This window comes from Mesoplodon bidens (assembly GCF_964165515.1).
Source record: "Mesoplodon bidens genome assembly, chromosome: 2".
Lineage (NCBI taxonomy): Eukaryota > Metazoa > Chordata > Mammalia > Artiodactyla > Ziphiidae > Mesoplodon > Mesoplodon bidens.
In genome coordinates, this window is record NC_138177.1 from 182,580,073 (window position 1) to 182,603,135 (window position 23,063).

Consider the following 23,063-nt stretch of genomic DNA (forward strand, 5'->3'; position numbering starts at 1 on the left):
TACTCCCAAGGTCAACCCCTGTCCCCTGCCGCAGACATGAGGCCCACCACTAGAGCCCCCCCACGAGGTGCCCTCCCCCACGCGGTACCTTAGAGGGCCCTGCCCTGAGCCACCCCTCTGAGCTTATGCCAGGGTGGGCCATGGTCTCAGGCTCTGCTGAGAGTGCCCCCCCCTAGGACTCCCCTCCAGGGCGGGGGGGACGCCACGCAGTACGTGGGGAGGGTGGCTCTCCCACCTGGGTACTTCTGGCCCAACCCCTCATGGCTGAGGGCGGGCTCTGAGGCCCAGAGAGGGGAGGTCGCCTCCCTAGGAAGCGGTGGTCTCAGGGTTGAAGCTAGAACCCAGGCGTGGCACCTGGCTGCAGCCTTGTGCGGTGTGCACCTCGCCCACCGGCCGCCTCAGGTGAGCTCAGGTGTGCGGGCTTCGGCCTGGGGGCTCGCTTCCTGGTACCGGCGGCCCCGCCCTGCGCCCTCCCCCCAGGCGGGCTCTTCGGGCGGCGCGGGGTGGGCGGGGCGGGCCTGCGGGCGCCGGCCTGGGCCCCACCCGCGGCGGGCGGAGCGGGGAAGCCCGGGTCGGGTCGAGGGCCCAGCGTGGCGCCCAGGGCCATGGAGCCGCGGCCCGGGGCGTGTGCGGCGGCGCTGGCTGCGGTGAGTGGGGTCGCGGGGACACGACCTCGAGCCTGGCCGGGGCCTGAGTACCCGAGGCGGCGGAGGAAGGGGACGCGGGGATGGGGTGGGGGTGGGGATAGGAGCCTCCGATCCGGCCTCGCTGGGGGCTGGGCCGGCCCCTCTTCCAACCTAGTTAGAGGTTCAGCCGGGGTGGGGCCCTTCCGCCGAGAGGAAACACCCTCTCGGAGCCGGAGGGATCTGGGGGCCCGAGGCAGAGAAAGATCAGGGCCCCCCACCTTAGCAAGGGCGTGGGTAGGGGTGGGGACCGCCTGCTGCCCAGCCTTGAGAGAAGGGCTGGTGGGAACCCTCTTCTCTGCCCCTCCCAAGCCTGGTCTGTGCACAGGGGAAGGAAGTTAGTCCAGAGCCCCACCGATGGGCACCCCTTTGGGGCAAGAACCTGAGAAGTGGGCTGCTCTGTGGGCAAGTGCTGGAGCCCCCGAAGGCTGGGGAGACCGGGTAGAGAGCGCCCCCCGCCTGGGCAGCCAGGCTGGGAGCCAGCAGCCCCTGTCCCCCAGGCCCTCCTCCTGCTGCTGGGTGCCCAGGGCCAGGGCAGCACTCCCAGCCCTAGGTGTGACTGTGTGCACAGCTTCCAGAAGAGGAGTGGTCTGGTCTGCTGCAGGGGCTGTCCAGCAGGTGAGCGGCTGAAGGGGTGGGAGGGACGTGGCGGGAAGTGAGGGCCGATGGGGCAGGCGGGGGTCAGGAGGGCTGGGGAGTGGTGGTAGGCAGGCCGGGGATGGGGCGAGGGGAGGCTGGGAGGGAAGTAGGGAGCCCGAGATGGGAAGGCGGCAGCCCTCTTTGACCCCAGGCTGGGTTCCACAGGGCACTACCTGAAGGCCCCCTGCACAAAGCCCTGTGGCATCTCCACCTGTCTCCCGTGCCCCCGGGGCACCTTCCTGGCCTGGGAGAACCACCACAAGACCCGCTGTGCTCGCTGCCAGGCCTGTGATGAGGAGGGTGAGGGGCTGCCTAGTGCTTGGGGGCAGGGCGGCTCTGGAGGACAGGCCCTGGCCAGGGTCCTTCCGAAGAAAGTGGCTGGCTCGAGCCCAGCCTTTGGCTGGGAGAGCCCTGTGCCCACCCCACCCTGGGGCCCTCTACCCTGACCCTGCCTCAGGATGCCTTTGTGCCCTCTCATCCTGGTGACCTTCCAGCCTCTGCTCTGTGGTGATCTCCACACTTCTCTCACTTTGGGGGTGGCCCTGTCTCTGGTCTCCTCACCTCCATTCTCCAGGGGACCTGTCCTGCCTCTCTGTGGGGCTCTTTGGCTCTGACAGTCTCTGCTCTCCCCCGTCTCCCCAAACACCCCTGCCAGCCTCCCAGGTGGCCCTGAAGAACTGCTCGGCGGTGGCGGACACCCACTGCGGCTGCAAGCCAGGCTGGTTCATGGACTGCGTCGTCAGCCAGTGTCCCCACAGCTCTCCCTTTCGCTGCCACCCGTGCCCAGACTGTGAGGCCCTGCACCGCCGCACGCGGGCCCCCTGTGGGTACCCCCGATCTGGGCTGTCTACTCCCACACCCCCTTCCCCTGCCTCCTTCTCTCCCGTCCTGACCCACACCCTCTCCCGGACCACAGGTTCCAGCGGAGACACTCACTGTGGGACCTGCCTGCCCGGCTTCTATGAATATGGCAACAGCTGCGTGTCCTGTCCCACGTAACTTCCTGGCTGCCCTGGGCTGGGGGAAGGGAGGCTGGGAGCAGAGTGGGGATCGAGAGGGCTGCTGTCAGGGAGGAGGGGCTTGACCCTATGGTAAGTGGGTCCCACTTCAGGCAAACACTGGATGGTAAAGAGAAATTTGAATTCACCTTATGTCAGATAAATAAGGGGGCATATCTTCACTTCATGTCATATTTTCCTTAGTAATCCTTCCAGCCCTACGTTAAGGATAGGATGTGTCACTTACAGAGAGAGTCATGTTAATATAGTTTCAAAACTTGGGCTGAGACTCAAGATCTGCCCCTTGTTCTCAGAGGGACCTTGGGCAAGTTACTTCACCTCTCCAACCTGTGGCCCCCCCATCTGAACGTGGGAGTGTCAGTGGCTCTCCCCAGGGCTCTGATTAAGGGGTGACTAACTTTATTCACGCATCTGCTCCACAAGTGTTTCTTGAGCATCTGTCATTTCCAGACACTGTTCTAGGTGCTGGGGAAACGACAGGGAACAAAACAGGCACATCCCAGAGTTGACATTCTAGTGCCCCTCGGTCTAGTCTAGAAGCAGCTCAATAAGTAGCGTTTGTTGTCACTGTTACGGACACCAGTGACGTTTCAGCAGTACTTGGGGAACATTCTTGGGTAGAGTCAGGCTCTCAGGAGGGAAGGGCCTCCAGGATGGAGAAGATGTCAGGTGGTCCTGAGCAGTCCCCCCCCACCCCCGGTGTGTACTCCCTCAGCCTCCACCGCATCCTCTCCCCTTGCAGGAGCACCCTTGGGGGCTGCCCTGTGCCCTGTGTGGCTGTCTGTGGCTGGAGGCAGGGTAGGTGGTGAAATGGAAACGCCAGTGGGAGAGCTGGGATGGGCCGAGGGGACGGTGGGGGATGGCTACCACCCACCACCCACCAGCTGCTCTTTCAGTGTTCTGGGTCCAGGTGCTCCTGGCAGGCCTGGTGGTCCCACTCCTGCTTGGTGCCACCCTGACCTACACATACCGCCGCTGCCGGCTTTGCAAGGCCATAGTTCCTGGTAAGTGCACGTGCGCGCGTGTGCCCACGTTCCTAGAGGCCTGGGGTCAGGATGGGTAGCCCAGAGCCCACTCGGCCTGATGCAGTGGGGGAAACTGAGGCAGGGAGCGCTGGGAGTGGGTGCTGAATGGTTCCGGAGGTTCCGGAGCCTTGCCTGGTTGCTGATTAGATTCTCTTTGTGTCTCTCAGCAGGTGAAGCTGGGGTGGAGGCTCTGAACCCCCTGCAGGTAAGATTCTCAGTAGTGTTCTAGGATGAGAGTGAGCAAGCCTTCCGGAGCTGAGCGGTTGGGCCTTATTATAACTCGTGATCCCAGCGCGGCGCCTGGTAGCTGGCGCGGAGTAGACCTCACGAACACATGTGCTGAGTTATCAGTGAGTGGGAGCAGCTCAGGGCCCGTCCTCAAGTGGCTCTGAGTCTACGGGGGTCTAGACAGGTAAACAGAAGCGAACAGTTCAGTAGGAAGAGTGTCACCACGGTGAGGCCTCTACCAGGCTTGGCGGAACAAGGAGAGGGCAGCTGGGGCAGGGCGTTCCAGGCAGAAGAGGGAGCTCTTCTACTGGGTCACAGTGAGAGGGCACGGCCACCGGGGGAGGTGCCACCGGGCGATGTTTGCTGACTGAACCAGGGATGCCCACCCCTGGCCAGAGACCCCAGAGCCAGGCAAGCGAGGCTGACCTGGGGCCTCTCTTGGCTTCCAGGCCACCCACCTCTCACCCCCGGACAGCAGCCCCACCCTTCCGGTAACACCCAGCGGCAGTGAGAAGGTCTGCACCGTCCAGCTGGTAGGCAGCAGCTGGACCTCTGGCTCTCCCCAGGCCCAGGAGGCGCCCTTCCCGGAGGTGACGTGGTCCTGGGACCAGCTGCCCAGCAGAGCTCTTGGTAAGGGATTTCAGGGGCCTGAGGCCTTGACCCCATTCTCCTGAGTCCGAGGTGATAAGCTGTGCTTTCCTGAGGCCACTTGCCCACTTCCCGTCCCCTAACTGACCAGGTGGACCTCCCTGCCCGACGGGGCCCCTGCCCCTTGGCCCCTACCTGCATTCCCCATTGGCTCTCTCTGGCCGCAGGCCCGCCGCCCCCGCCCTCGCCGGCGCCCCCTGCAGGCTCGGCGGCCGCCATGCTCCAGCCGGGCCCGCAGCTCTACGAGGTGATGGACGCGGTGCCCGCGCGGCGCTGGAAGGAGTTCGTGCGCACGCTGGGGCTGCGCGAGGCGGAGATCGAGGCGGTGGAGGTGGAGGTCGGGCGCTTCCGCGACCAGCAGTACGAGATGCTCAAGCGCTGGCGCCAGCAGCAGCCCGCGGGCTTGGGCGCCGTCTACGCCGCCCTGGAGCGCATGGGGCTGGACGGCTGCGCCGAGGACCTGCGGAGCCGCCTGCAGCGTGGCCCGTGACGCCGGGGCCCACCCGCCACTTCGAGGCTCTGGTGGCCCTTGCAGAAGCCCTAAGTACGGTTACTTATGCGTGTAGACATTTAATGTCACTTATTAAGCCCCTGGCACGGCCCTGCGTAGCAGCGCCTGCCAGCCTCACCCCTGCGCGCCCCTAGGGTTCCAGTTAAGGCGAGGAAGCACCAACGACCATCAGCTGTTTCTTGGCCTGTGTTTGGCTGAGGCCTTGGTATTATTAAAATCTGTGAAGAAAAGCTGCTGCTTGGTGTTTCCGCGGGACTGGGGGTGTTAAGTGGCCCAGGCTTGGTTTCCCAGGGGCGTCGAAAGGGCCAGAAGTCTTGCCACCCACGGCGGAGGCCAGTGTGGCCCGTAGCCCAAGCCTGCCCCTCCGGCCCCGCCATGGCCCAGTTACCCCGAGGAGAGGAAGGCGCGGTGACGACGAGTGAGAGCGAGCGTGAGCCCCGGGCGGCTGAGAGAGCTTTAATGCGGGTGCGGGATGGCGGGGACCGGGGAGGCAGCGGTGGGAGACACAGGTTCAGGATCCCTCGTCCTCCACGCACTCCGTCAGGACAGTGAAAGCGTCGGGGGAGTGCGGGGCCTGGCTGGGGACGGCGCGCAGACTTGGAGGTGGGGCGCCGGGAGCGGCAACTCTGTCCCGACGGGCAGTTTGCAGTTTTCATCGTTTCTGGTAAACAAATGACTGAGAGGAAACCCTCGGCGGGGATGGGAAATGCGGCCGGGGCTGGGCCGTGCGCTGATCTGGGTCAGGGAGAGAGGAAAACCCCTTCCCCGAGCGCGGGGCCTGCCTCCGCCCAGGATGCGACAGCGACGCGGGTTCCGGGGTGCAGGGGAGGGGGCGGCAAAAGGGCGCGCGACCCGCAGGAAACCAAGGTCACCACCCACGGGGCTGGGGAGCGCTCTGCACACTTTGACATTCAACGAACATGCAAATATATGTAAGTAGGCATGCAAATAAGCAGCGTCTTTTTGCGTCAACAGCTTGGGCACTTCTTCTGGGCGACTGCGGCGGCGGGCGCGCTCCAGCGTCGCCCGGGGCTGGGGATGCGGGTGCGGGGGAAGGGGGGGGTTCCCGGGGTAGGGGTCAAGGGGGGGTTCCAGCGCGGCAGGGGAGGGCGGCGCGGCTGCCAGCCCTTCGGCCCGGGCCTGGCAGGCCGGGGCGGGGTCTGGGGGCGGCCCCAAGCTCGCGAGGCTGCGAGCAGGAGGGCGGCGTCTAGTACTTAGCGATGTCCCCCTTCTTCAGGATGATCTGTCGCTGCCAGGGCGCCAGCTTGCTCTCGTCGTAGCCGAGCGTCCGCAGCTTCTCCGACTGCTCTTTCTCCCGCTGCATCTCCTCCTGCTTTTGTCGCTCCTCCTCTTTCCTGGGCATGGGGTGGGGGGCACAGTCCCGGGTAAGGGTGAGACGGTGGGCCAGGCCCCATGGCGGGGGGGGTCACCGGTGGCAAGGAGTGTGTTACTGAGGGCAGGGGCTGGGTTGCCGGGGACAGAGGCACTAATGAATGGTGGGCAGGGCGATGGGTTGTAGGGGTAGGTGGTGACTGGGGACAGGGGGTGGGTTAGGAGGCATGTGGGCGGGATTGCTGGGGACAGAGGAGCTTGACTGGGGGCAGACTGGGGTCACGGGGGGGGGGCGCACAGGAGCTGGGAAAGCGAGAGGCTGTAGCTGGGTTATTGCCAGCTGGGGGTGTTACTGGAAACAGCGGTGCTGGGTCACAGTGTGACGGAGAGTGAGGAGGGCGTGGTGCAGGGCCTGGGACCCGAGTTCCTGGGGACTGGGGTTGGGCTGCCGGGGAACAGAGGGACCACATTATTGGGAGACAGGGGCTGGGGGATTAGGGACAGGTTATTAGACCATGGCTAGATCTGCACTGCTGATGAGGCAGCCGCTAAGCACGTGTGGCTGTTGAGCACATGAAATGCCGGGACTGAGATGCACTGTAGGTGCAAAATGCTCATCGCATCTCGAAGACTTAGTTTTAAAAAAGAGTGTTGGGCTTCCCTGGTGGCGCAGTGGTTGAGAGTCCGCCTGCCGATGCAGGGGACACGGGTTCGTGCCCCGGTCTGGGAAGATCCCACATGCCGCGGAGCGGCTAGGCCCGTGAGCCATGGCCGCTGAGCCTGTGCGTCCGGAGCCTGTGCTCCGCAAGGGGAGAGGCCACAACAGTGAGAGGCCCACGTAACAAAAAAAAAAAAAAAAAAAAAAAAAAAGAGTGTTAAGACATCTCAATGATTTTCCTAATTATTATTACTGGGTTAAGTAAAATAGACTATTAAGTTCACTCATCTTTTTATTTTTTCACTGTGGCGGCTAGGAATTTAATATTACATATGTGGCTCAACCTATACACCTATCAGACAGCACTCGGCTAGATTACTAAGGGCAGAAACGAAAGATCTGAGGAACAGATGCTCTAGGTTATCGATACTGAGGTGGGGTTAACTGCAAGGCAGAAAGGCTAGGTTAACGGGAGATGGGGGCTGGGTAACTGGGGACAGGGAGCAAGACTTTGAGGTGCAGTGGGTAAGTTCCTGGGGGAGAGGGGTCTGTGGCATTACTGGGAGCAAAGACACTGTGCTAACAGGGCTGAGTGACAAGGGGATGCACTCAAGACGGGGGCTGGAGGAAGGGGCAAAAGGACTGTGACTGGGTGGGGGGAGGGGACACAGGTTGGGCCCAGCCCCACACTCACCGCTTCTGCTCCCTGGAAGAAAAGAGATGGTGTTAGTTGGTGCCACCACCTCAGGGACACGATCAAGACACCCTGCCAAGCCCCGCAGCTTCCTCAGCTCACCTCTCCTCTTCTAGCTTCTTCCGCAGGATGTCCCGCCTCCAGGCCGGCATGCTGGCCAGCCAGGCCTCCTCCTCCTTCTCCTGAAACACAGCACAAGGCTTCAGGGCCAGCAATGGGCTGGGACACGGGGGTCAGCGGGGGTGTTCCCCCACCCAGGGGAGCTGCATGAGTCAGGGACAACGGGACACAGATGGGGTCGCAGAAAGAGACTCTTTTGATGCCCTTTTATAGGGCAAATGGATGAAGACTCAGGCCCCCGTGTCCCAGAGGCGGCGCCAGAGAGGTCAGAGCTGGGTGTCGGAGGCGTAGGAGAGGAGCAGACGGGGGAGACTCCCCAAGGTGGGGCGCAGGGGGGGTGGATAGGTGGCTCCAGGCCCCTGGCCCAGAATCTCTGGGCAGACTCAATACTTGGGCCTTCACAGATCCTGCCTGCTCAGAGAGGCTCAGGCCGGTCCCTGGTTCCACTGTGAAGGACCTTCTGTTCCATGCCTGCTAGCTCTACAATCGTGTGGCTGCAATGACATGGGGGTGGGGGCATCCAACACAGGCAGCTTACGGCAAAGTGTTTTATTACTTGCATGTTACAGAGGAGAAAGGGTCTGGACACGTCACACGAACACTGCACATGTGGCTCCCTGGACCTCAGCCAAAGAGGTAGCTATGAACTCCAGTGAAAAACCAAAGAAAGAAAGAGAGCCACACTGCCCCAAGGGGGACCCACAGTCCCGCACTCAGAGGGGCTGCTGCTTCCACCTGGCTCCACACGGAGCCAGGCGTCGCTGGAGAGCCAGAGGGGGACACCTGGTTGGCTCTGTGCCGTGCCCTGCCCATTCCGGCCAACACCCCACAAGCGGCCACCGTGGGATCTCAAAGGCTGAGGCAGCCTGGTTCTGGGCACTCTGGCTTTTCCAAGGCCACTCGTCCTGTCCTGGTTTCTTCCTGCCGTATTCTGACCTCTGGAGGGCATCAGACAGGCATCCAGGCCGGGGTTAAGACGCTTGAGGGTAAATTCCGAATTCTGCCGCTCAGATGTCAAAAAGCTCTGCCTCCTTCTCCTTCCAGAAGGAGAAGCTGCGGTCGATGTACCGGCAGATGTCCTCATTGCTGAACTCGCCCATCTCAGATACCAGCTCCAGGGGTTCTTCGGCGGGGGCTTCGGAGCTAGAAGGGTCCGACGTCGGGGGAGGCGCGGCTGGCGGGGGCGGGGGCTGCGGCGCAGGGGCCGGCGCCTCTGGCTGCCCTTCTGGCCAGTCGCCCGTCTGAGCTGGAGCGGCCTCTTCGGTCGGCTCCCTCTCTTCCTTATCTGTCCCTTCCTTTTGCTCTTTCTCCACCTCTTCTTCCCGGGCCGGCTCAGCCTCCGGGGTGTCTCCGAAGAACTGGCGCCTGAGGTCCTCGAAGCCGTCACTCCAGCCGCGCCGGCCGGCCTCCACCTCCTCGAGTACCACGCGGTGGAAGAGACGGATGAGCTCCCACGGGTGGCTGCCCAGCCGGTCGAACATCTCGTAGCACAGCAGGTGGCGAAACTTGCGCTCCTCGCGGCTCAGGCCCATTTCGAGCAGCTGGAAGTAGCCGAGCATGAAGAGGTCGAGCGTGAGGCTGTCGTATCGCCGGGGTGCGCCGCCGTCGAGGGGCGGCAAGAAGTGCTCGGGCCAGTATAAGCCGTGTGCCAGGCTCAGGCCGCGAGGCTGGCGCGCCGGCACCTGCCGCAGCAGGCTCCGCCAGTGGCCCAGCAGCTTGCCCACCACCTGCCGCTGCTTCAGCAGGCGCAGCAGCCGCTCGTCCGGGCCATCGTCCGCCGGCGGCTGGGAAGCGTCGGCTGCCTCCGGGCCGGGATCGGCGCCGGCGGCCACCACGCGGGGCAGCAGTCTGCGCAGGCGCACCTGGGCGTGGCGCCCGGGGCCGCGGAAGGTCCACTTGCGCCAGTGCTCCAGGAAAAGGTAGACGATGCGCTCCTTGCGCATGTCGATGTAGTCCTGGACGCCTCGCAGCTCGGTGGAGGGTGGCGGCCTGCGCGCCAACTGCTCGGGCTCGGGCAGCGCCGCCTGGCGGCCTGGCGCCTCGGGCGGGCCCAAGACGCCCAGGGGCTCCCCTGCGGCCGGCAGGCCGTTGGCGGCGGCGGCGCTTGGCTCGCCGCTGCCGGCCGCCACGTAGTCCTCCTCGAGGATGGGCTCGCGGCGCGGGGCGCCTGCGGGCAGCGAGAGCTTTCGGGGCGGGCCGCACGCGGGCGCCGAGCCCTGGGCGCGCCGCTCGTAGGTGGCGCGGAGGTGCCGCACCGAGACGCCGCACTCGAGGATCTCGCGCGCCACGGCCTCGCGGCACCAGCTGAGCGAATGCGAGCGGCCCAAGCAGAGCGGGCCCGGCCGCCAGGGGGCGTCGGTCAGCGGCGGCAGCGGCTGGCCTGTGTCGGCGGCAAGTAGCTCGGCCAGGTGCGCGGGCCGTCCGCCCAGCGCGGCCAGCAGCGTGGCCATGCTCTTGAGCAGCGTGGAGATCTTGCTGCACCAGGCAGGCAGGCTGGCGGCGCGGCCGTGCATGCGGCGCGGGTCGACGGTGAAGCGCGGCGCCGACAGGGCGGCCGAGATGGGCAGCAGCTGCTCCAGCTCCAACTCCAGCTGCTCCAGGCGCGCCTCCAGCTTCTGCGCCTTGTGCAACACTTGCAGGTTCTCGATTTGCTGCTCGATGCGGAGGATGTCGGCCTCGGTCATGAGCTCGCCGAAGGGCCCGAGGATGCCGTTGTACTCGCGGGAGTACCTCCAGCCCTCGCGGGGGTAGCAGCACGAGCTGGCGGCCGTCAGCTAAGGCGGGGAAGACAAGAGAGGGGAGGGAGGCGCGTCTCCCTCTGGCCCGGCTCCCGCAGCGGCCGCCGGGGGCGCCTTTTGCATGTCCCGGGTGGTGTAATGGCTCCGCGGGGCTGCGTCTGCAGGGACGGGCCGCGCCTGGCCGGCGGGCGATTACACTGGGACGAGGCTTCGGCCCAGGCCGCCGCTCCAGGCGCTGGGCAGTGTCCACTCTGGTCGCTGGCGGGGACACAGCCGGTCGTTGGGCGCTGTTGCAGAGGCAGGGCCGGCAGATGGGGTCTCCACACCTGGCTTGGTCGCTCATTACACCACCAAAGGAACATGCAAAAGGCGTTGAAGCTGCGACAGACGGCAGCCCTCTCCCTCCCCATCCAAGGTCTGCGATTTCGAGGCCAGATCCCAGCGAGGCCGCCCCTCACCCCAGACAGATGACCCCTAATCAAACTCCCCTGTGGCCCAAGACCTCCCTGTCCATGCCATCAGTTTTACTGCTGAATGAGAGGCCCTTAAAGTGGCTGAAGCTGTGCCTTTCACCCCTCTCCCCACCCTCTCTGACTCCTGGAATAATAATACAACTTACAGAGCTACGCTTGCCAGGCACTTATAGTCTCATCTGTTCCTCATTTTAGGTTTTTCCAGCCCAGGTGGTGGTGGTGGGGGCTGCCGTCACCTCCTCACAGGCCTCCCAGTTCATCCTGGCCCACCACAGCCCCCCACACAAAGATGTTTCCCACATACAAATATGACGATGCCAACTTCTCCGCTTAACCCCACTCCCAGGCTCCCCGCTACTCCAGGAGAAAGTCCACTGTCTTCAAGGCCAGGCCTTAGTGATCTGGCCACTCCTGACGTCTTGACTCCACCCCCTTCAGTGGTACCGTCTTGGAGCTACCACACCCACTCTGTCAGACCTCCCCGGTCCTTCCTGCTCGCTCTTTGACCCTCTTTTCTCCCTGTCCACTTCTTCCTCATCTTCCAAGTCTACCTGAGACATCACTTTCTCCTCCCCTACCACCACCCCAAACCCAAACAGGGTGGTCGGTTTAGGGCTGCCCCAGTCCTCTGCCCTCCCCATCAGAGCACCTCCCCACTTGCTCACTCTCTCACATTGCCCTGTTTTGTCTCCTTGGGGGCACTTACCACTCGACTAAGGTGCTGTGCTTGCTTGTTGGTTGACACGCCCCCCCCCGCCCTGCACTGACACATTCACCCGTGAATCCCCAGAGGCAACACCAACAGTGTGTAACACATAGACGGCGCCGGGCGGGGGGGGATGTCTGTTGAGCAGATCAATGGCAGACTATCCTGCCAGCCAGGGATGATCAACCCATCCGACAGATGAGAAACCTGAGGCTAGACGAGGCTCAATATCAGTGGAAAGTGGTAGTTCAGGGAGAGAGCCCAGGCCAGTCTGACTACGACCAAAAGCCTCTTGGTTACTCATGCGGTCCCTTGGATGAGTCAACCTCACCCGGGAGCTTGTCAGAAGCGCAGAATCCCATCCCCACCCAGAGCACCTGAATCAGAAAAAGCATTTTAATAAGATCACGGGCGATTTGAGGGCATCTTAGACTTTGATAAACACTGCCATCGCATTAAAGGACAGGCTGTCGGGGGGTGGTGCTGGCGGTGGAGACTGGGAACCTTCCCAGGAGAGGGGTGGTGGTCCAATCGTGCTTTTTCCCAAAGGTAATGGGAGCCGTCTGAGGCTGAAAGGTCCCGGGCAGATTGGGGGATGATGTGGGGCATGGGCTGTGGACCCAGGTGCGGACCCCAGGGCCCTCTGGGAAGCCCAACCCCGCCCACCTTCCGCCTCTGTTCCTCCTCCTCCTGCATCTTCAGCTGCAGCTTGCGGACCATCACCTGGCGCTTCCACTCGGGGATGGGCCGGCCCTGCTCGTCGTGCGTGGGGATGAGCGCCTCCACGTCGAGCGGCACGCCCGGTGCAGGGGTGGCAGGCGGCGCCGGCGCCACGCTGCCGTTGAGCAGTGGCTGGGACCCCGCGGCCGGCGGGGTGGGGCTCCGGGCCCGGGACGGTGCCGGCGAGGCCGGCGGCAGCGGCGAGTCGGGCTGCGGGGAGAAGCGGCGGGGCTGAGTGCCGGGTGGGCGGGGTCGAGGGGCTGGGGCGTTTGTCGCATCGCCTACCTGGGAGGCCGGCTGCCCACTGCCCGAGAACACCGTGGTCAGCCCCTTGCTCTGCGGCGTCGGCTTCAGACTCTTGCCCGCCTTGATCTCGGCCAGCAGCTCGGAGTTGTCGCCCGTCGGGGACATCATGTTGAAAGACTTGGTGCCTGCGCGGAGGCAGGAGAGGAGACGCTGGCCTGGTGTGAGGCCCGCGTCCCTGCCGCCCCCTACCTGCCCTCTGCTGCCCCCTTCCCCAAGTCAGCGCAGGCCGGGGCCTTCCCTTGGGCTCAGAGGGCAGCTCTCCGGGTCCCAGGTCCCACAGGCAGCTCTCTGGGACCCCAGAGGCGGGTCCTCAGCTGGCAGCCCGCGCGGCCCCTCCATCCTCCCGACCCTACTCACGGGGTGTGGGGCCCCCGCCTGGAGGCCCCTGGGAGTTCATGATGGCTCCTGGGCCGGCCCTGGGACCTCTAGCGAATATCTCCGCCTAGCGTACCCACTGCCCAGCTCCAGAACACTGCCTGGGGCCAGCCACCCGACCTTTGTCCCGGCTTCCCTGGCCCGGCCCCGCCAGGGTGGAGCCTCCCTCTGGCCATCTCTCTGCACCAGCAAACCCCAGTGACCCTTGGACTGAGTCACCTGGGGCTTCCATGGCTGTAGACTCGGGACCCTGGATGCCACAAGCCAGCCGGCCCCCTTGCCCCCACACACCCACAGACAGACACACGCGCAGACGCACTGGTTGCAAGCCCAGACGGGGCACACTTATGGCAAAGCGCAGCGCAGCTCTGGTGGACCCGGGAAAGCCGAGACCTTACTAAGGATATAGGGTGGGGGCACTCAGGACGAGGGGCCAGGCGGACGACATGCAAATGCACGGCGCGGAGTTTGCATTTTCCGACGAGGCCGGCGGAGGTGAATGGAATTCGGGGAGGGTTATCTTTAGAGACTGAGGAAGGGGTCAGGGCTGGGTGAGGGGGAAAAAGGGGGCCAACAGCTTCTGGGTTCCCCGGGCTGGGGATCCCAGAGCGCGGTAGTGGGAGGGGAAAAAGGGAAAAGTGCCGGTGGGCGCCGGCTGCGGGCTCATTTCTTTAGGCAAAACCGTCTGCCCGGCACAGAATGCGGGTAGAACCTGTAGTGTCCAGGACCCCTCGCCTGCCGGCCCCTGGTCCCGTCCTTTCCTCAAGACCCCAGCCCGTCAGCCTGGCTTTTCCTGAGCGTGCCCTGTGCCCCGCCCCCGCGCCTCAAGGAACCGCGCATGCAGCTACTCACTCTTCCTGTGTCTCAGCACTCTCACTTCTAGGGCCCGAGAGGAGAAAAGTGACAGCGAAGTTAGGAGAGGGAGGGGGCTGGGGTGAGGCTAGGACATCACGGACAGCAAGAGAGGGCCAGGGAGGGCAGGAGGAGGGGAGATGCGCGGGGGGCGGGCGGGGCGGGGGCTGGTGGTGAGAGGAGGAACTTCCCGGTCCGTCTGACCCTGGCTCAGGCTGCTCTGGGGCCCCACAAGGGTGGTCCGCTCAGTTCCCAGCTTTGTTGGTGCCCCTGAGGGCTGGGCTGGGCTGCCATTGGCCCTGGCCCCCCTAGCAAGGGCCTCAATCTTGGCATTGGGATGGGATAGGGCACCCAGCCCAGGCTCTGCTGCGAAGGGGTGTCTGGAGAAGCCCAGAGTCTATTTTTCTTCTGTTCCTAGTTTCAACCTTGCTCCAAGCTGCCAAGGGAAGACACTGACCTCAAAGTTGGGGGCCTTTCTGGAGGCTCAGCTGACGGTGGACATGCTACCATCGGCTGTGGTCTGCAGGGGCTGCGGCTCCATAGGTACCCCAAGGAGCCCAGGCTGGCCCTACCCTGGACGCTACTGCAGCCTTGCATCCCTAGTCAGGGAAATGAAGCTTTGGATGCTACCGCTAAGCATGGTCCGCGAACCGAGTGGCTGGGTGAGGAAGGCAGCTCGGCCACCCCCTGCCAGGCTGGAGTGGAAGCATCAGCACCCAGATACCACCTCCTGGGCCTTCCAGGAGCCCTGGCATGCAGGAGACTGTCCCGCATTTCAGAAGAGAAGCCCAGGAATCCTGGTCACCAGTCTAGCTCTTAAAAAAGGATGCTCGGGGATTCACCAGGAGGGGCAGGGCAGCGTATGATGGGTTACTGGCCTTGACCCTATAGCCAGGCCCTGGGCTGAAGCTAGCTTGGGAGAACAAGAGAAAGCAGCCAGGAGTGGAAGAGTGACTCAGGATAGATGTGGGGCAGGAAGAAGGCTGGCCAGCAACCCTGCCTCCTTTAAGCTAATTCTACTTCTCTGAGCTTCCCTCTAGCACCACCAGCTCATCAGAAACAGCAGCCACCAGAGCTGGGAGGCCTTCCCTACTGGGTGGAAGGCAGGGCCAGAGAGAGAAGGGGACTTGTCCCAGGGTCACACAGCCCAGTCCTGCTCTAGCAGGACCTAAAGCAACGCCAAGCCTCCCCTGAGGGTCAAGTCCTCATTGGGGTGGGGCTGCAGAAAGATCAAAGAGGAAAAGAGGAAGCACCAGGGCAGTGGCAGCTGCCCGGGGCGGTGGGGCGGGGGAGGAGGGGGTCTTGGTTTCCCTCCTCCTTCAGGGCTAGCGCCGCCCCCCACCCCTCAGCCCGCCCCTACTCACTGCCGGTAGACGAGGAGGAGCGACGCTGCCCGCAGCCAGGGCCAGAGCCCTCGAAGGGCAGAGGAGGAGCGGGCGGCGGCGAGCTCAGGGCCTCGGGCAGGGGCGGCGGCGGCGGGGGCGGCGGGGGCAGCTCCCTGGACGTCTTGGGGTCCGCGCCGCAGCCGTTGTGCACGTGGTTCCCGGGGAGCAGCGCCGCCTGCGGGGGAGCGGAGGGGCCAGCGAGTGAGACGCGGGCGGCCCGGCCGGGTCCCGGGCGGCCGGCGGGTGCGGGCTGGCGTGCACGCACCTCCTCGCTGTGCGCCATGCCCGGGCGCGCGGCCAGCGGCTCCCCGGGGTAGCGGCCCAGCTGGCGGTAGTAGTCCCCCGTGCTGGGCTGCTTGCTGAAGGCGCGGGGCTTGCGGCTGGAGTCCTGCCTCCGCAGCCCGTTGCGGCCGTCGCGGGAGCTCAGCTGCGGGAAGACAGCGGGCGGAGTGAGCTTCGGACACTTGTCCCTTCCGCCTCCCACATCCCTCTCCCCGCCCTCCCCAGCTCTTAACCTTCCGGGGGCTCGTGGCCAGCCGCGGTCCCAGACCCTCCGGTTCTCAGAGCGGGGATGGGGCGAGGGTTCTGCGGGCCTCGGTGAAAGGGCACTCTCGGCCGGCCCCACAGGGAGGGGTTCTGGGCGCGGGCCAAGGGGCGCAGGGGCCCCCACTGTGGCTAGAAGGGGCGGGCCGAGGGGCGGGGTGGCCCAGCCCAAACGCCAGGGGGAGCTGGAGAAGGGGTAGCTCCCAGCTGAGGCAGCGCGAAGGCCTCAGCCGTCCCCCACGCCCGGCGACCAGACGGTCCCACGCGAAACCAAGGCTTCGCGCAACCCTCTCTTGCGGGAGTTCCGCCCCGAGGAAGTCCACTGCTTGCCCAGGGCCCTCAGCCGCCCGGCCCCGGCCTGGGGCTGCTCCTACCTGCGACCGTGCCGGTGGCCCCCGCTGTGCACCTGGCAGCGGGGGCGGCATGGACTCGACACCTGCGCTACCTGATCCTTCCTCTCAGGTTACAGCCCAGCCCGCCCGTCCGCGCCTATGAGCGCCTGAGAGCTCTGTCGGCCTGACATCACCCAGGGCCTGCCAATCCCGGGCCGAAACCCCCAGCAGTCGGGAATGCCACGGGGGCGCCCACTGCTCCGCCAACACCTGGCTGCTGCGCCGCCGCGCCTACCCCGCAGGCCAGATGTGGCCCCGCCCCCCTGCGCCTCTCTCCCTCCGTCCTGGGCTGAGCACCCCAGGCTTCATCCCCCCACTCACCCCCTCCATCCGCCAGAGACAGAATTTGGGCCTCACCACGGGCAGCGGAGCCCCCCACGTCTGGCCCCCCGGGTTCCGGGTCACGCCCCCGCCCTTTCCCTCCCGCATCTGGAAACCATCGCCGGCTGCGTAAGGGACACCGACACCCGCGCCCAAGCCTCGGGTTTCAGGGGCGGCAGACCGGGCTCGGGTGACAGCACAGGCAGCCCACTCCGTCGCATCGGCCCCCCACTAAGCCCAGCCCGGGAAGAAAGACAGGAGGCGCAAGGGCCAAAGGCCAAGTCACCTGGCAGGGGCTGTCCCCTGCCCCACCCCCAGTCCGAGCGTCCCCACGGTGGCCCCGGACCCTCCAAGCCCCACCCGGCCGGGCTCACGTTGCAAAGAAACGCGACACCGCGGGATTTGTTTTCTGGGCCAGCCTGCCCCCTCGGCGCCCCCTGCAGCCCCAGGCGCGGACGCCGCGACCCTGATCCTGCCCGCGGTCCGGAAAAAGCCAGGGAGTGGGGGGGGGGCGCGGGGCACACAAAGGGCCCTTGTGGAGCGGCCCAGCGCCTGCCGCCGGGCACGCACACAACGGGAGAGGCACGGGACCTCGCAGTCCTGGTGTTCTGGCTCAGGGGAGGGGCCGCAGGCCGGGCCGCCTGTCCTGCGGCTTGGGTTAGGGCCCACACGCCTGGCCTGCAAAGTCCGCTGGCCCTAGGCCCCCTGCAGGCCTCTCCTGGGCCGCCTTCACCTTCTGGAGATGAAAGAGGAACCCAGTGAGAGCCTGGTCTGAGGCAGCAAGAAGACTTGCAGTGGAGCTGTGTCCTCCCCTTCCCCCAGCCGGTGGCCCTGCGATGTGGGTCACCTGTGGGAACTGTTTATTGAGCTTGGCCCTGGAGCAGCTCGCCTTGCGCTCGAAAGAGAACTACAAGGTCAGGGTTCCCACAGGACCCTGGGGGGCTCTATCCACTGTCCCACACTCAGCCGCCTGGGGCCTCAGACCAGCCTCCCTCTGGCCTCTTGGCCAGAACCCCAGGGCTCCCTCTGGGCCTCCCTGCCCAGGACTCTCAGAGCTGTGCAGACCAGCCCTCTGCCCTGTCCCCTGCTCCAGAGCCTCAGCCAGGACCCTACAGGCCCTGCATCCGGGCACCCCACACTCAAAGTGCCCGCACCGCATTCGGCCCCTTCTTACAAGCTTGCTTCTCCCCAGGGCTCCCATCTCAGGACTGGCTTGTCTACCCACCCGGGAGCTGAAGCCCCAAACCGGGGAGCCAGCCTCCATGTTGCCCCCGCGTCCAGCCCCCAATGCTGAGAGGGTGCTGAGCCCTGCGGGTGCTCCCTCCCCTTGCCTCCACCCTCCTCCTCCCAGCCCTCACCTTCACACTGCCTGCATCTCCCACCTGGAAGACACTCCCTCGGGACCCTTTCTCCACCTGAGCCCGGAGCTGGGCACGTGTACGCCTGTGGAGAGGCAGTCTGCACGTATTCTCTGCCGATTCCATGAGCTCCCTGCCACTCTGTGCAAGAGGTGGTGAGGACCCAGCTCCCGGAGAGGCATGGCTATCTGGGTATATGTTCCTTCCCCCCGCCCTGCCCCCCAACTCCCCAAACGGTGCTGGCTTTGTCTTCCTCATCTCTCTGTCCCCAGTGCTCAGTCCTGAGCCGCCATGGGGCTGACCGGAAGCTTTGACTCCTGAACAGGCCATTGGACCGGGGACCACCTCCCCCCGCCCCCGCCGCCCGCCCTGTACCCACGAGCCGGGCCACTTGTTGGCCTCTGCTGCCCCCCTATCAGCCCACTCCCGGGGCCGGAGGGCAGGCAGGTTGGGGAGAGTTCACTACCTCCTTCTTGAAGGCCTCGGTCTCCACATGGCGGAGTTTGTTCTTCGTCTGCGTGTAGATGTCAGCTGCTTGTAGCCCCGCGGGGGGCTTGGGAGCTGGGTAGCCTGGCGGGGGTGGGGGCAGCCGGGTGCCTGGGGGTGAGAGCGGTGGAGGGAAGCTGGGTGGTGGCGGTGGTGCTTTGGGTCTCTCCATCCGGCTCCGGGGCAGGCCCGGGTCTGGGCTCAGCATGTCCATGTAGCTCTGTATGTCGGCAGCTCTCGTGCTGGGAAGCCCTGGGACAGAGGGAAGGCTGGGTTTGGGAGTTTGCAAAGAGGCTGCCCCCAGGCCCAAGACCCCCTCCTGCCCGGAAACGACCAGCCACGGGAGTAGGCAGGCTCCGGGTGCAGCCTGACACGGCCCCACTGTGGGCCCCGCAGGACCGGGCCCACCCTCGCCCTGGCCCTGCCCACCTGCAGCCCTGCACTCGTTGGGGAAAGGCCCGTGCTCAGGTTTGAGGGGAACTGGCAGGGGCCTGCGGGCTCCAAGACAGGGCTGCGGAGCACAGCCACCTGGAGGGTGGAGGGGTGGCTCCTCGGGGCAGATGTGGCCGGGCAGGCGGCGCGAGTACGGACGGCCACACTCTATCTTTGCAGGGGGCCCCAGCAGCTCTGCAGGCCACCACCTGGCGGCGTAAAGCAGGCATCGCAGGTGGACAGACACCTAAGCTCAGGGCGGGGTCAGCATGTGTGAACACGTGTGCCTGGCTTCTGCCTAAGTGTGCATTCGTGTATGTTTGTGAATGTGTGTACGTGCTTATTTGTACTTATGAACGTGTTTGCATTGGTCTGTGGACCTGGGGTGCATGAGTGCACACATGTAGCGTAGGTGTCTGTATGGTTCTGTACGTGTGGTTGTGCATTCATACCTGTATGCTGTGTGTACACGTGTAGGTGTGCACTCTTGAGTGTGGGTAGGTGTGTGTAACGTCTGGGAAACATTTTGTGTATGTGTGAGGATACTGAATTGCATGTGGGCTGCCTGCGGCTTTTGTTGGTGGGAGGGTACCTGTGGATGTACAGGCATGTCTGTGATGGACACCCACAAGCGTGTCACCTGTCCTCACCAGAACCAGCCCTCCTGGTGACCTGGGCAGCCTCCAGTGTCAGCTGCGGGCAGAGTGGGCCCAGGGATGGTCCTCAGGGCGCAGTGGTCTGACTCCAGTTTGCTCTCCCTCCCCCCTCTTCCCAGGCCCACTCACCATGCGGGGGGCGCCGGCCCTTGATGCTGGAGTGGCTGGAGGGGCAGGACTCGTAGTTGGAGAGGGTGCTGGTGGGCGAGCTGAGGTCAAAGTTCGGTGGCTGGACCGACATGGTGGTGTTGGGTGAGGACATGCCCGAGTCAGGCTGCTTGGTCTCCAGGTCAGCGGATGGATCCCGTGACAGCACACGGTGCTCCACGCTCTAAGCGGGAGAGGGGGCTATGAGGGCAACCCCGCTCCAAAGACCAGCACACCCTGGGCCAGGGTCCTGCTCGGGCACACCCTCGCTGTGTGACCTCGGTCAAGCCACTTCCCCTTCTGGGCTCCCTTCCCCATCATCTCTTAGGTTCTTCCCAGGCTAAGATTCAAACCTAGCCCCCCAGCGGCAGGACCACGGATTCCTGGGAAACTCCCAGCCCTGGCTGGTCTCTGCTCAGGGGGGTTGAGAGGCTGACAGAAGAGAGAGAGGACACTGGGCCGGACCCCAAGCGAGGGCGGCCACAGCACCAGCCTTACTCCTTTCCCATCAATGGGCAGAGGGTCAGGCTCCAGCGTGGCGAGGAGGCACAGGCGCTGCTGCAGCGGGTGGGAACACTTGCAGCAGCTGGGGGTAGCGGAGGGGTGCACGGCACCTGCAACTTGCAGGAAAGACTGATCTCCCAACCTGGCCAGCAACCACCCTGTCTCTCCTTGCCGGACTGGGGCAAATCCCAACACGAGCCTAGCCCCTGTCTCCTCATGGGGCCTTTGGGGAAAGGATGGGGCCTGGGGTGGCCCAGCTGAGCTTGGGGGGGCAACCTGAGTTCAGCCATCCCCCACCACTGCCTCTCCCCTTCCCACAGGCCTGACCCTCCCTCCTGGGAGCGGGCTGGGGTGGGGGCCATGCTTACGTTGCCCATGCTGGCCCTGCTGCCGGCAAGGCTGCTGCTCGCTTGCTTGCTGCCTCCTGCCCAGGCCGGCTCCTCCCTGCCTGAGAAGTGTCACAGGTCCCCCAGGAACGGGAGGCAGGCCTGGCACCAGGTAATGGCTCAGCGGCCACGCTCATTGGCCCCGTAATTAGGGGCTCTGCGGGAGTGTTTGCCTTTTCTGGGCCACTATCCTCCATGGCTTGGATCTGTCGCTGCCGCAGCTGGGCCCGCCTTGTGAGGGGGCCAGGTCCTCCACACTCCACCCAGTTTGGGGGAGCCAGGCCCTGCTGCCTAACCCCTGAGCCAAGGGGAGCCATAGGAGCTGGGCTTGGGGGGGGCACACTGAACATGCTCTTTCCTTGGCTGGCTGCAGTGGGTACTTGCCCAGCCCTGACAGAGGTTAGGGGCAAAGGCATTGCAGCCTGGGGGGATGGCTTCAAATTTCATCTCCTCCACTTACTAGCTACATGACGTTTCCACCACTTGTCCTTTCTGTCTGTACCTGAGTTTCTTCATCTGTAAGTGGGTATAACAGTACTGCCTGCCCCATTGTGTTATAACAAAGATTTTAAAAGTTAGTGAGGTGCCAGGGCATGGTAGCCAGTAAACGCCATATGTGTCAACCGTTAGTATTAATTCACCGTAAAGATGAACTGAGATTACATCGTAAAGCACTAGGCAGGGTACCTTACTGGGGTCAGAATTCAAGGAATGGTGCTTGTTTGCTCATTGCCTGCAGCTAAAGCCTCCATCGGGGGCGCCAGAGCTCTGTGGACCACTACTCTCTCCGGATGGCCCTTTCTGGGGGGGAGTTCTTCCCTGGGACCAGATGCCATCTCTGATCCCTGGACCTTGCTGTGCTCTGGAGTCCCCAGAACCAGGGTGCCCCCATAGGCTCGACGACAGGGCAGACAATGCTCTGGGCACGGGGTCATCGGCCTTCTCTCCTCCAGCCTCATTCCGCAGCCCCTCTCGTGGCCAGGCTGCCCTCCTTCTGAAGATGCCTGTGAAGCCAGCCCTCTTTCCTCCCTCCTGCGCCAAAGCAGATGTTGCACCAGAGGAGCCAGAGCCCAGGACTGGGAGCCACCCACATCTGCGCTCAAGTCCCAGTGGGTTCCTTCATGGCTTTGTAACCACAATAAAATAATTTGAAAAGACTAACACAGATTTTCAATTATGAAGTAGCCACGCAGTGAGCAAACACACAGAGTAGTGGTGAAGAGAGGTAGCTCCAGGCCCGGACACCAGGGTTCCACCATTTAATGACTGGGTGATTGGGTCTCCCCAAGACTCAGTTTACTCACCTGTAAAATGGGGATACGAGCGCTCCCTACCTCAGAGTGTGGTGGTGAGAGTTAAATGAGCTAATTAATACCTGTGGGCAGGTGAATGCACTTTACTGTTCCCACTGGTGTGTAAGGGTCGTTGTTTCTCCGAGCCTTGGTTCTCATCAGGACGAGGCTGGTCCTCCTTCCCTCGATATTTCTGCCCACACACCCTCACTCCCCAATGGTCAGTGGTTCTGGCCTGAGAGGTCACGTGGGGTAGTGGTATAGGGCACTTACTCGTGTGACCCCGGGCAAAGGGCTTCGCTTCCCTGAACCTCAGCTTCCTCCGTGGTAAAAAGGGTAACAACACCTACCCCTGCGGGGAGGTGGGGGCGAGCTGTGGGGGGAATGCAGTAACTCGGGGGAGCAGCGCCCGGGGCGTACCAGGTTCTCCACGGTGCGCAGGTAGCGGGTGCAGTGGCTGTGGCCGTTGTAGTCCGCGAGGTCGGCGGCCGTGTACCCGTCGCGGTCGCGGACGTCCAGCTCCGCGCCGTTTACTACCAGAATCTGGCAGCACTGCAGGGGCGCGCAGTGAGGACCCCCGGCCGACAGCCAGGACCGCGGCGCCGGGGCAGCGCTGTGCTGAGAGCGCGGCGCCAGCAGAGGGCGCCCGCCCCTCCCGCGCTCGCCCGGCCTCCCGGCCACGCGCCCGGCCTCCCGGCCACGCCCCCGGCCCGCCCTCACCTCCAGCTCCCCGTTCTCGGCGGCGTCATGCAGCGGGGTCCCGCCCCACAGGTCGGCCGAGATCTCGCCGCCGTGCAGCAGGAGCCAGCTGAGCACTTTGGCGTGACCGCGGCTCGCCGCGAAATGCATGGCCGTGGCGCCGTCCTTGTCCTGCTCCGACAGGCTCACATCGGTGCAGCTCACCTGGTGGGGGGGAGGGGACGGAGCACAGAGGGGCGGGGGCGGGGCGCCAGGCCCCTCTTGGCCCCGCCCCCGTCCCGTACAGGCCCCGCCTCTCCCGAGCCCCAACCCCGACCTGTGCCCGAGCTCACCAGCCACACGATGACCGGGCTGTGGCCCATCTGCGCCGCGGCGTGCAGCGGGGTCATGCCGTCGTGGGCGCTCAGGTGCGGGTCCGCGCCGCACTCCTGCACCAGGTACTGCGTCACCTCCAGGTGGCCCTCCTGGCACGCCAGGTACAGGGGCGTGGCACCGTTCTTGGTTTGGGCATTCACTCCCCTGCGGAAGACGCAGCACCCACCGTGGGCTCTCAGTGCCCGTCCCCCTCCAAAGCTTTCTTCACCCCTCGCCCGCTCCCGGGGAGCTCTGGAGGGCTGGGAGGGTGGGTTGGAGAAAAACCTAGTGGCTGGGCCTGGCTGCCCAACTCCCACTGGACTCAGTCTTGTGCCAGCCTCCCTGGGTGGGGGGCCGGGGCCTCTGGCTTGCTCCCCACCT

At 64.6% G+C, this 23,063-nt stretch overlaps 2 protein-coding genes across 4 annotated transcripts in view; one reads left to right on the forward strand and one right to left on the reverse strand.

Annotated features, from left to right (window-relative positions):
* The first annotated feature begins 298 nt into the window (after positions 1-298).
* TNFRSF25 (TNF receptor superfamily member 25) lies at positions 299-4,970 on the forward strand. Of its 2 annotated transcripts, none has more exons than XM_081224904.1 (10): positions 299-647; positions 1,184-1,301; positions 1,488-1,622; positions 1,978-2,145; positions 2,239-2,317; positions 3,084-3,139; positions 3,238-3,345; positions 3,534-3,571; positions 4,044-4,224; positions 4,410-4,970. In XM_081224904.1, exons 1-10 carry the CDS (start codon positions 606-608, stop codon positions 4,730-4,732), a joined length of 1,248 nt encoding a protein of 415 aa, XP_081081030.1. In that variant the 5' UTR covers positions 299-605; the 3' UTR covers positions 4,733-4,970. The 2 variants fall into 2 exon arrangements, with proteins under 2 accessions (XP_081081030.1, XP_081081031.1); XM_081224905.1 differs by having other exon boundaries at positions 3,537-3,571.
* Positions 4,971-5,226: 256 nt separating this feature from the next.
* ESPN (espin) overlaps positions 5,227-23,063 on the reverse strand; it is a 32,469-nt gene continuing 14,632 nt past the window's right edge. The window contains exons 3-14 of one of the 2 annotated variants that reach the window (XM_081223757.1): positions 22,661-22,847; positions 22,350-22,532; positions 22,050-22,181; positions 19,430-19,631; positions 18,193-18,464; positions 15,378-15,539; positions 15,092-15,287; positions 12,480-12,625; positions 12,141-12,404; positions 7,540-7,619; positions 7,438-7,449; positions 5,227-6,108 (exon numbers count right to left, since the gene is read on the reverse strand). In XM_081223757.1, coding sequence (XP_081079883.1) covers positions 5,961-6,108; positions 7,438-7,449; positions 7,540-7,619; positions 12,141-12,404; positions 12,480-12,625; positions 15,092-15,287; positions 15,378-15,539; positions 18,193-18,464; positions 19,430-19,631; positions 22,050-22,181; positions 22,350-22,532; positions 22,661-22,847 — 1,984 coding nt within the window. In that variant the 3' untranslated portion in view covers positions 5,227-5,960. Of the gene's footprint in view, positions 6,109-7,437; positions 7,450-7,539; positions 7,620-12,140; positions 12,405-12,479; positions 12,626-15,091; positions 15,540-18,192; positions 18,465-19,429; positions 19,632-22,049; positions 22,182-22,349; positions 22,533-22,660; positions 22,848-23,063 lie in introns of both variants that reach the window. The other variant, XM_081223756.1, reaches the window with a different exon arrangement.

Bases quoted from the DNA above. Each gene is read 5' to 3' on its own strand.
- TNFRSF25 (XM_081224904.1), top strand. From the start codon at position 606: ATGGAGCCGCGGCCCGGGGCGTGTGCGGCGGCGCTGGCTGCG. The intron at 648-1,183 runs GTGAGTGGGGTC...CCTGTCCCCCAG, and splicing joins GTGCGGCGGCGCTGGCTGCG to GCCCTCCTCCTGCTGCTGGG. The intron at 2,318-3,083 runs GTAACTTCCTGG...CTCCCCTTGCAG, and splicing joins AGCTGCGTGTCCTGTCCCAC to GAGCACCCTTGGGGGCTGCC.